The following is a 12,500-nucleotide window of genomic DNA, read 5'->3' as shown; positions in this document are numbered from 1 at the left end:
GGCTGGCGTGAGTGTTATTTTATTTTACTTTATTCTACTTTATTTTATTTTATTCTTTTCTATTCTTTTTTCTGAGACAAACAGCTGTTTTCTTTTTTCTTTTTTTCCCCCCCCGAAAACAAACAGCTCCTCTGTCTTTCGACAGCAGATGCAAAAGGTCAGAGTGGACTCAAAATGTGGTGCATTACAACAGAGATGTGTTTTTGATTGATATTGATTTTCATTCGGACACACGAAGACCGATTTGTTTTGAGCGCCGGTCAAGTACACATCTGATGCACAGACTTTATATTCAATTTTAGTAAGACAGAGAAGGTTTGTGTGAATAGGTTGGGGTGGGGTCATAAGGGGGAGGTGGGGGGCCGGCGGGGGGGAGCATGGGGAGTGTGTGTGTGTGTGTGGGGGGGGGGGGATCCAGACAGTTGCTAGAAGATAGTGCCAGAATACAAAGACAGCAGATGCATGACTTCATTGGACAGTGGTGTTTTTCTTGCCAAGGTTCCAGACATTGTCAATAGAACTGATAGCAGAGATAGACACACGACAGACGCTGACTTCATTGTGCGTCACGGAAATAAAAACAAAAACGAAAACATTGCCACTTCTGCTGGATGAGCGGTAGACATCTTCTTCTGACTTGATTTGCAGACAGATTCTCCTGTATACTAGAATTTAGTTGAAACTTGGAATCAGTGTAGACTTTGGAAAATGTTTAACACACAGCAGACTCGGGGGAATTAGCACTGAGAATTTTCCTGAAGTCTACGGATTTAGCATAGACTTGGGAACATTTTTAACACACACCAGACTTAGGGGAATTAGCGCTAAGAATTTTCCTGGAGTTTATGGATTCAGCATAGGCTTTGGAAAGAATTCAACACACAGCAGACTTAAGGCTGCTGAGATCAGCGTAAACGTGACCAACGCATTTTTCAGCGAGGCAGACCTTCCCGTCAGTAAATGTCCATGCTGTGTCTAACAGCAGACACGTGACCAGACAGACCGGGGAAGGGTAAGATCGTGTGGACATCGTTACCTTCACTGGTTTATTGATGGTGCTGATGTATTCGGACAGCTGATGGACAAGGCAGTCGAGTATCAAGACAGGCGCTCATCATTCCCTTGCACCACTTATGTCTAGATGGTGCTGGTGCGTTAAGATAGATTATTTTATTCTGTTTATTTATTTAATTTATTGGACAGTTGTGTCTCTCTTGACTGAGAGTCTCTTGAAGGATTGCGAGACGACAGTGACTGATGGCAGACACACACACACACACACTTAATATTCAAGACTCGAGTAGCGGCAGTGCATTCAGAAATGAGACGCACAAGACTTTAGAAGCTCAGTTGAAGGTGGAACCAGTTGCATTAGTATTTGTAGCAGAGGTTCAGAACTCCCCTCACCCCCCCAACCCCACCCACCGCTCCCAGCCCACCCACCAATGATTGATTGCCTTCAAGGGGTCATTTGCATTATGCACTAAGGTTAGTGCAGTGTGGCAGCCTTAAGATAGCCATAACCATTCCATACATATTTATACATGCAACGTTGTTTTGTTTTGTTTTTTTGTTTTTTGGGTTTTTTTGCGGAGTTGCCGCTGATGGAAGAATGGTGGATGCTGCCGGCCGTGCCGTAAGTTATCGAGAATCTGATCGTTTTTATGCTGGGGAAAGGAGATGAGGATGGGGGAGGGGAGGGGGGGGAGGGGAGCAGTGGGTGGGAGGAACAGAAAGAGAAAGTGATTTGCTGCCTGCCTCCCCCCCCCCCCCCCCCCGCACCCCCCCGCCGCACCCCCTACACCCACACCCACACCCTAGCCCAGAGAGAAAATCTATCCGTCGTTCATCCTTGTCTTCTCTGGGTCTCTTGAAGGGGGATGTTTTGTTGCGCCGTTTTTCTTAGTGCGGTTGTCTGTCCGGTTTTCTCTCCAAACCCCACCCCATCCTTCTTTTTTTTTCTTTTTTTGTTTTTGTTTTATACCCAGGTTGGTGTTCTTTTGTTTATTTGTCTCTTGTTCCTTGTGGTTCTTTCCCACATCCTTTGTCTATGTTCTTTGTTATCGTTCTGTCCATCTCCAGGCCCCTGTCTCTTTGCCTCGCTGTCTTTCTCTCTTTGTTTCTGTCTGTCTGTCTGTCTGTCTGTCTCATTGTGTCTCTGTCCTGTCTTTTTTGGTATGCGTTCTGTGTTATTGGAGATGATAATCAGGGTCGTCTGTATTCTGTCTGGTGCTTACAACCAGGGAGCTGTGAAAGCCAGTCAGGCAGATACCCACACGTTCCCCTCTCACGCACACACATGCGCACACATGCATGCACGTACCCTCACACACGTGCATGCACACACGTAAGCACGCACACACACACACACACACACACACACACACACACACACACACCGCATGCACACACGCACACACACGTTGTGCAATGAACATTCCTGTTCTGTATCACAGGAATAAAAAAAAAAACAAAAAAAACAAGGATCAAGAACTACAAAGAGAACCCACATAACTTTGTCAGGAAATAGATGCTTATATACCAGAAGAAAAACTCAGTCAAGAAATAGGTACCTATATATATCAGAAGCAAAAACGTGTGAGAGAAGGAAACCTGTTTCCTCCAGCAGTGGTTATAAACAAGTGGGGGTGGGGGTGCAGGAGGGGGGAGTGCAGGGGGCGGGGGTGGGGGGATCTACTACAGAGTCTCTTCCTCACAGATTGCACAGAATTAAACCCTAGATTAGTTGTTACCTTCTGATACATTTCACACGCTGTACTGTACCAGCCCTTGTAATGTTGATGATGATGATGATGGTATGGCGCCTATCCTCTGTCAGAGACCAAGCTCTAAGCGCTTCTTAAAGCAGGCTGTCTGCCTTCCAGGTTAGAGCCGACTGACGGCTGCCTTTGGGTGCTCATCATTGGTTTCCTGTGTCATTCATTTATGTTTCAGTCACACACACACACACACACACACACACACACTCTCTCTCTCTCTCTCTCTCTCTCTCTCTCTCTCTCTCTCTCTCTCTCTCTCTCTCTCTCTCTCTCATAGAGACATGTAACATTTAACGTATATAATCATTATTTATTTACCACCCAGTGTGGGCAACCATGCTCCATTTTCAGGAGTGCGCATGCTGGGTATGTTCTTGTTTCCAGAACCCACTTAACACTGACATGGATTACTGGAGACATCTAATGTGCGTATTGAACTCCTTGCATATGTACATAAGAAGGGTGTTCGTAGGCACTAGCAAGCCCTCACATATGTTGACTGGGAGATTTGAAAAACCTCCACCCTTCTTCTTCTGCGTTCACTCGTATGCACACGAGTGGGCTTTTACATGTATGACCGTTTTTACCCTGCCATTTCGGGGGTGTGCATGCTGGGTATGTTCTTGTTTCCATAACCCACCGAACGCTGACATGGATTACAGGATCTTTAACGTGCGTATTTGATCTTCTGCTTGCATATACACACGAAGGGGGTTCAGGCACTGGCAGGTCTGCACATATGTTGACCTGGGAGATCGTAAAAATCTCCACCCTTTACCCACCAGGCGCCGTCACCGTGATTCGAACCCGGGACCTTCAGATTGACAGTCCGACGCTTTAACCACTCGGCTATTGCGCCCGTCCTCCACCCTTAATTCGGAAAACCTCCACCCTTATTAACCCCACCAGGTGTAACGGGGGCACTGGACTGGGGAAAACTCGTAACTATAATCCAGCGTGCGCTCTTACCATTTGACCACCGCGGCCGTCTAGAGACTGTCAAAGAAACTTAGTTACCCTATTCAGATTCTGTTTCTTTTCCCTGTCTTTTGTTGCTTTTTGTGGGGGTGGGGGGTGTGGTACTCCTGTCTGAGACGGAAAGGGAAAAGTAATTCACATACCAGACAATTACTTACCTTTGCTGTTCGCTTTTTTCCTTGGTCCTGACTGGTTTGAATGGATCCGACTTGGGGAGTTGGTTGGTGGTGAAGATTTGCATTGAAGTGTCCTCAGGCCATGATTTTTTTTTTTCCCCTCTCTCTGTGTCTCTCCATCTCTTTCTCTCCCCCCCTTCTCTCTCTCTCTCTCTCTCTCTCTCTCTCTCTCTCTCTCTGTGTGTGTGTGTGTGTCTGTGTCTCTCTTTGTGTCTCTGTCTCTGTCTCTCTTGTCTCTGTGTGTGTGTCTGTGTGTGTGTGTGGAATATTGACATGGTCTTCCTTCATTTTTATTTTTCGATGGAAAATTTTGGGAATGACTTTCAACCTTTAAAAAAAAAAAAAAAAAAAGATGTTGTTTTGATGACTTGTAGCTGAATGTTATTCAGCAGATTTCAACACAGTATGAGTATGAATATTGCACATGTAGATCAATGCAAGTGAAGTCTTACATCGGTCCTGCAGTTAGATGAATGAATGCGTAGGAAGGGGAGGGCTGGTAGGCAGGGGGAGGGGGGAAAGGTGTAGTGGGGTAGGAGTTGCTATTTACAGAAATTTTCACTGGCAGTAACATTTTGCATGGAAGTTCATTAATTATAGGCATCTTTTTTGTTGTTGTTGTTGTTGTTGAAGCCTGTCTTCTGGTGAGAATGTTAGCATTTAACTAGATTGATACATGAATTATAAATGAAAAGGAAATTATCTCCCTTTGTAGAAAAATACTTTCACAGTTGACAGAAAAGAATGTGCTCCCGAGTAATGCATCTTCTTTCCAATTACTGTTTTGTCCCAGAATTGCCTAAAATGCAGGCAGGGTGAAGATTCATCTTTCTCTCACCAGCTCTCCCTTTCGTGGGTTGCATTGTAATGATACCTCCCACATGCAGCGTTTGTGAATAAGCGTGTATACAGGTTTTGATACAATGTACATATGAATAATTTTCCCTCCCAGCCTCTCAGGATGCACGGTTCATTTTCAGGACCAGTGCGTGCCGGGTATTGTTTGGTTCCATGATCCACCATTTGCTGTGAGAGATTTATTATGGAATCTTTTAACTCTTTCAGTCCAGTGCCCGACCATTGCACCAGCAACAAAAATCGTCTCGTTAAAATGGTTTTCATGTCCCTACATAATTATGCATAAACTGTAAGGAACGGGAACTTGTACAGTATTTCTGGATGCGTCCACACGCAATTTGTGATACAATAAAATGTCTGCAGTCATTCTGCGTCAGTTTTGATAGTGAAGCCTGCTGAGGCTGTAAAACTCCTCAAGTGTTTAATGGGTTAAAGATGCACAGTTGTTTTTCTGCCGGAACGGAACAGTCTCCCCTGTTTTTCCACCCACCTTGAGGTGCTGCCAGTTTCCGAACCACGGACCAGTCGAGTCACAGGCCCTTTGGGGAAGATGTCTGATAGACTGATTTCATTTCAACAGTGACGACGCCCACCAGAATGTTGTTCAAAATGATGTGGTTATGATGTTATCTGTTCCACACTCTCTCTCTCTCTCTCTGTCTCTCTCTCTCTCTCTCTCTCTCTCTCTCTCTCACACACACAGACACTGGATCCCATAGCTTAGCACTCAGAAGCCCTAAGCCCTGTCTGGCTGTCTTTCTCAGTACAACACCTTATTTTTGTTGTCTCCTTTTTTTTTCTTTAATTTTTTTTCTTTCAGTCCCCACAACTAGGTACAACATCACACCTTATTTTTGTTGTCAATTCTTTTATATATATATATATATATATATATATATAAAAGAAAAAAAAAGAAAAAAAGTGTATTGTCCCCACAACTCAAACACCACACCTTATTTTTGTTGTCAATTCTTTAAAAAAAAAAAAAAAAAATTGTATTGTCCCCACAACTCAGTACAACACCACATCTTATTTTTGTTGTTTCTCTCTCTCTTTTTTTTTTTTTTTTTTTTTTTTTTTTTTTTTACGGTCCCCACAACTCAGTACAACACCTTATTTTTGTTGTCTCTTTTTTTGTATTTACAGTCACCACAACCATGCAGCCCTTGCCACCCAGCCAGGACGATTCATCTGACAGCGAAGACTTTGATGATGAAGACGACGCAGACGACGACGAAGACGATGAAGATGACGACGAAGAAGAAGGTGACGACACTGAAGAAGGCACTGACGAAGAGGATGACGATTACAATTGGGAGAGCGAGGAGGATGAGGACGAGGATGACGAGGAGGAGGATGAAGAAGAGGAGGAGGAAGAAGACGAGGAGGAGGCGGAAGATGATGTGGACAAGGAGGGCAACCTGTACGAGCTGTACCTCAAGGCGGAGGCCATGCCCGGGCGGTTCCGCAATGAGCACCAGAGGTTTGTGGCTGCCCGCCAGTACATGCACAAACTGCAGGAGGCCAAGAACACCCAGGTGAGTGAGCCACCACAACTTCAATCACGGCTTTTTATTCTTATTATTTTTTTAATTGTTATTCTTTTTTTAAATTTTTATAATACACTTATACATAAAAGAGAAGAAAAAACAGACAAAAACAAGCAAAAAAAACCCACAGAAAACCCCAACAACAACAACCAAAACACATACACATAAACACACATGCAGCAAAACAAAAACAAAAATCAAACTCCCTTAGAAAAAAATGATAAATAAAACAAAAAGCTCTACACACACACACACACACACACACACACACAGCAAAAACAAATTAAACGAACAAAAAACAAACTTTCCTCTAAGAAGAAAAAAAAACAACCTTAAATATCTACTCATATCAAAAAGCACTGTTAGAAATGAAAAGATGAACAAATTGTATGTTATGATAAGGTTATCTGGTCATCATAATAATTGTCTGCAACTGAATGTTTGCATTTTTTTTCTCACCTTTCTCAATAACTAAAGACAAACAGTTCATAGCAAGCAACCCATGTGTACATGTGACGATGTAATACAGCATATGATATATCATTGGATAATAAGCTAATCTGGGTTTTTTTTCTGCTACTAAAGCTCGCTCAGTTTATAGCAACAGCCCACCGATATGTGTACAGACGTGACTATGACGATGATAAAAGTACTTATATAATCCTTGTTCGGAGAGCAAGTTCTAAGCACTTTACAAACACGGAGTCATTTGCACTACAGGCTGCCTACCTGGGTAGACCCAACTGACAGCTACCATTTGGGGGCTCATCATTCATTTCCTGTGTTATTCAATCAGGTTTCAGTCACACACACATACATACTCAAACAGACGTGTAATGTTTTACATGTGTGACCATTTTTGTTTATTTACCTCGCTGTGTAGACAGCGAAACTCGCGTTTTCAGGGGTGTGCATGCTATGTTCTTGTTTCCGTAACCCACCAAACGCTGACATGGATTACAGAATCTTAAACGTGTGTTTGATCTCTGCATGCATATACACACAAAGGAAGTTCAGGCACTAATAGGTCTGCACATATGTTGACCTGGGAGATCGGAAAAATCTCCACCATTTGCCCATCAGGTGCCACTGCCGAGATTAAAACACAGGGACCTTGGAGATTGAGAAAATCATAACCCTATAATCATCAGGTGCGGTTACAGGATTCGAAGCCAGGACCCTCAAGGCATACAAAGAATAATGCAGTATGTGCACATGGGATGATGTAATACAGCATCAAGTAATGCGTGTGTGTGCGTGCGTACGTGCGTGTGTGTTTTACTTTTGGTGTATGAAAAATGCATTAGTATTGCAGTGCAGACTGACTGGCATTTGTGAAATCCTGTTTTCCCCCCTCTGCTACAGCTGATGAAGGAATGGACAGCAGCTCGTGACCACGTCAACGAGGTCCGCAAATCTGACGCCAAGACTGCCGAGCGCCTGAGCAAAGAGATCACTGACGTAAGCAGGGGTTAAAAAGTTTGGTTTTTAACTCACTCAGTACGGCCAGTCCTCTCTTCTCCTCTACACAGACCCCTTGGATGTCCAGTGGGTGTCTGAATGACCCAACCTTTAGCTTCCGTCGTCAGAATTGTGGTATTCTTTGTCAACATTCACCTCTTCAGTATAAGAGCCTTCTGCTTGCAATATTTTGATGATGGTAATTGGGGTGAAACGCTGGTAGCATTGTCTCTTTCGCCGTTCGTATGGAGAGAGTTCAAGATTTTTTTTTTTTTTATTGATGATGAAAGATGACGATGATGCTGGTGTGGAGGTCCATTTTAGCTCTGGGACTATGTGACGAGGCTGTACTCTACGCTTCCTGTCAAAAAGATATCCTGGTGTTAAACCCAGGCCTGAGAGATACAGACACTTGCAGTGTTGGTCAGGAAACTAGAGCTACACACCCAAAGATGTTAAGTGGGTGATGCTCGACTGTGTGGTCTCAGTCTTCCCATTGAAGTCCATAGCACACTTAACTCTGGGTAGGTCATGGGTAGCAGGCAAAAAAAACCCCTAAAAACAAAAAAACCTACCTCTGCTGGGAATCAAACCTGCACCCCTCAGCCGTCAGTCTGTGATGCTAACCTCATTGTCACGGCGGCTGATGATGTCAGCATGGGTTACTTACTTACTTACTTACATAACTTTCTTTCTTTCTTTCTTCTTACTTCTTGATCGGATTACTTCTTGATTGGATCCTGTTCATGCTGTTTGGCACACAAAGCCATCACTAGAGATAGACTCCACTGCAGCCTGTCTTGTGCTGTCTTAGCTTGCTTCTCCCAAGGTAAAGCCATTCTCTTTCTTTCTTTTCCAACAACTGAACCTCACCATGTCCCCCTAAGTCTTCTTTACACTCTTTTTGTTTTTGTTTATTTATCTGGTGTCCAATGAAGGACTTCATTTTGAAGAAGCGTGTGTTTAACTTGTTGGTGTATAGGTATCTGATGGGTGACACTGAACTTGTGTTGACTGCGTGTATGTGTGTGTGCATCCCTGTAACAGTGGTTCCAGCAGCTGTACAATGACAATGAACCATGCTCTGTGTGTGAATGTGTGTATGTGCATGTACGTCCTTAACAGCGGTTCCAGCAGCTGTACAGTGACAATTAACCATGCTCTGTGCGTGAATGTGTGTATGTGTGTGTGCGTCCTTTAACAGCAGTTCCAGCAGCTGTACAATGACAATTAACCATGCTCTGGGCGTGAATGTGTGTATGTGTGTGTGTGCGTCCTTTAACAGCAGTTCCAGCAGCTGTACAATGACAATTAACCATGCTCTGTGCATGAATGTGTGTATGTGCATGTGCGTCCTTGTAACAGCGGTTCCAGCAGCTGTACAATGACAATTAACCATGCTCTGTGCGTGAATGTGTGTATGTGCGTGTGCGTCCTTTAACAGCAGTTCCAGCAGCTGTACAATGCCAGTTAACCATGATATGTGTGTGAATGTGTGTATGTGTGTGTGCGTCCTTAACAGCAGTTCCAGCAGCTGTACAATGACAATTAACCATGCTCTGTGCATGTGTGTGTGTGTGTGTGCGTACATGGTTGTGTGTGTGCATCCTTGAAACAGCTGTTCCAATGACAATTAATCATGCTGTGTGCGTGTATGCTTGTGTGTGTGTGTGTGTGTGTGTGTGTGTGCGCGTACATGTGTGTGTCTGTGCGTCCTTGTAACAGCTGTTCCAGCACCTGTACAATGACAATTAACCATGCTCTGTGCATGTGTGTGTGTGTGTGCGTACATGGTTGTGTGTGTGCATCCTTGAAACAGCTGTTCCAATGACAATTAATCATGCTGTGTGCGTGTATGCTTGCGTGTGTGTGTGTGTGTGTGTGTGCGTACATGTGTGTGCCTGTGCGTCCTTGTAACAGCGGTTCCAGCGGCTGTACAGTGCCTACGAGCAGGAGGACCTGGCGGAGAAGCAGCAGATCGTGGCCATCCACCAGCAGCACGTGCAGGCTGACCTCAACCAACGCAAGCGAGTCGCCATGGACAAGTACCTCCGCGCCCTGGAGAAGAGAGATGTGCGTGTTTGCTGGGGAGGTGGGGAGGGGGTGGGGGGGGCAGGAAGGGATGTGTTGGAGTGTGTGTCTGTGTACGTGTGAACATTGTGTTGTGTTATCATTGTGTTGTGTTGTACAATCTGTTGTTGTGTTGTATCATCATTGTGTTGTGGTATCGTTGTGTTGTGTTATCATAGTGTTGTGGTATCGTTGTGTTATCATAGTGTTGTGGTATCGTTGTGTTGTATCATCATTGTGTTGTGGTATCGTTGTGTTGTGTTATCATAGTGTTGTATTGTGTCTTGTTATCGTTGTGTTGTACAATCTATTGTTGTGTTCTGTCATCGTTGTGTCGTGTTATCATTGTGTTGTGTTGTACCGTCTATTGTTGTGTTTTCTCATCGTTGTGTTGTGTTATTGTGTTGTATTGTGTCGTGTTATCATTGTGTTGTGTTGTGGTGTATCATTGTGTTGTAGTGTGTTGCGTTATCATATACCGGTACTTGCACCTTGTCAGACTGATGCAGACAAAGCCTGTCAGTTTCCGATAGCACCCAGTTTTACATCAGTTTAGCGTGGTAACCACATTTAATCAGTCAGGGAGCAGAACCCAGACTCCCCGTTTTCAGCGCAAACCACCGCACCAAGACTGCGCCGTGGCAGAGTCGGTTAGGCGTTGGACTTGTTATCCGGTGTTCAGGGTTCGAGTCTGCTTTTCGGCATGGTGTTGTGTCTTTGGGGAAGGCGCTTAACTCACTCGGGACGACAAGTTTTTTCCCTTGCTTTTCCCCACAGACGGTCCATTTGTAAGGGTTTGGAAAAAAATTACAAAAAATACAAAATACAGAGTAAGAAAATGAAACTTTCAGAACTGGTTTATTACTTGTTGAGCTATTACATATAGTTTTGCCATATGTAGAAAATACTGCCAATTTTTCACCCCGAATCACCATACCCATGCTCGCTTTCTGCATTAAATTCGCTTTCTTCTTCGTCATCATCCACCTCTTCAATGTCAGACCCTTCAGTTTGTAGCATTTCAAGTACTTTGGCAACCCGAAAACGTTGCCGTCACTGCCTTGTTTGCTTCACAACATTCTGTGAAGAGCCTGCTTTGCTAACAGGCTGGCACGCGAGCAGACGACCGGTCAGTGACTTTGTCAGCATGTGTGCGAGACGGGCCACACATCCCAGGCTGACCAGTCATACTGTTCGATTGTGGAGTGACCTAGAATAGCGCACTCTGCTTGGCTAATCACAAAATCATGTGTACAGCGCATGATGGAATTTTACTTTCGGAGAATGCTATTCCATTCCTTCGTCCGAATTCGAATACGTTTTGTGTAGGAATGCGTGAGCATTCCTTCGTCCGGAAAGAGTTAATCACTCAGCTGCTGTGCCCGTAGATAGAAAGTCCGTTTTAACCACTTAGCTGTTGTGTCTGTAGATAGAAAGTCCAGTGTTTTAACCATTCGGCTGTTGTGCCAGTAGATTGAAAGTGCAACGTTTTAACCACTCAGCTGTTGTGCCCGTAGATTGAAAGTCCAACGTTTTAACCTCTCAACTGCTATGCCCATAGACAAAGTCCAGCGTTTTCACCGCTCTGCCGTTTGTGCCCATAGATAGAAAGTCCAACGTTTTAAACACTCAGCTGTTGTGCCCATAGATAGAAAGTCCAGCGTTTTCACCGCTCTGCCGTTTGTGCCCATAGATAGAAAGTCCAACGTTTTAAACACTCAGCTGTTGTGCCCATAGATAGAAAGTCCAGCGTTTTATTTAATCACTCTGCAGTTGTACCCGTTGATTGAAAGTCCAATGTTCTATTTAACTCAGTTCTACTCCAGGTACGAGTTAACTAGTACCATGATTACTTCCTCACTGGACCCGGTACGAGTATTCTCGTACCAACACACTATTCTGATTTCATCTATTCTTGCTTGGTACAGTTGACACTCTGAACTGAACCGTTTACGGATTCCGGAAGCTTGAAAGCAGGCTTTGACTGATTTTAATTAATTAATAAATCAGCAATTCTCCATCTGTTTTCGCTGTTTTAGTGGACCACCCTGCGTTTTTTTCTGCGGTGGTCTCATGTAGTGCTGGTCCAGGGGAGGTGGCAGCAGGAATGTAGCTGTGGGGTAGTTTCAAGTTTCAGTAGCTCAAGAGGCGTCACTGCGTTCGGACAAATCCATATACGCTACACCACATCTGCCAAGCAGATGCCTGACCAGCAGCGTAACCCAGTGCACTTAGTCAGGCCTTGAGAAAAAAAAAGACTGACAAAGAGACATTATAGACAGACCGGCACGAAATGTCAGCGCCTGCTTCCAGCAACACAGACAAGTGCTTGCAGAAATGGCCAAGAGGAAAAAAAACACCGGCCAAACAGGCAGACTGACAAGGCAATGATCAAATCATCAGATAACACTAACGCACAAGGACATCATCCCCAGACAAACATCACTGGCAGCGTAACCCAACGCGCTTTGTCAGGCCTTGAGAAAAAATAAATAAAATAAAATAAAATAAATAAATAAATAATAATAATATGATTAAAAAATAAATAAAGAAATAATGATAATAATAATGAAAATAAAATGAATAAACAGATAAATAAATAAATAAATAAAAAAAGACAACAATGA

The 12,500-nt window shown here is 43.9% G+C and overlaps 2 protein-coding genes across 3 annotated transcripts in view; one reads left to right on the top strand and one right to left on the bottom strand.

Annotated features, from left to right (window-relative positions):
• The window catches only part of LOC143277697 (ABC transporter G family member 20-like), a 328,227-nt gene that overhangs the window by 298,413 nt on the left and 17,314 nt on the right, over positions 1 to 12,500 (bottom strand). The window lies entirely within an intron of this gene.
• Positions 1 to 12,500, top strand: part of LOC143277698 (amyloid-beta precursor-like protein) — a 68,600-nt gene that overhangs the window by 50,556 nt on the left and 5,544 nt on the right. For both annotated transcript variants that reach the window (XM_076582621.1, XM_076582620.1), the window contains exons 5-7: positions 5,939 to 6,330; positions 7,708 to 7,803; positions 9,724 to 9,876. In XM_076582621.1, the coding sequence (XP_076438736.1) occupies positions 5,939 to 6,330; positions 7,708 to 7,803; positions 9,724 to 9,876 (641 nt within the window). The remainder of the gene's footprint in view (positions 1 to 5,938; positions 6,331 to 7,707; positions 7,804 to 9,723; positions 9,877 to 12,500) is intronic.

This window comes from Babylonia areolata, chromosome 34, assembly GCF_041734735.1.
Source record: "Babylonia areolata isolate BAREFJ2019XMU chromosome 34, ASM4173473v1, whole genome shotgun sequence".
Taxonomy (NCBI): domain Eukaryota; kingdom Metazoa; phylum Mollusca; class Gastropoda; order Neogastropoda; family Buccinidae; genus Babylonia; species Babylonia areolata.
The sequence above is the reverse complement of the archived record's forward strand: the minus strand, read 5'-3'. Positions and strand labels throughout refer to the sequence as shown.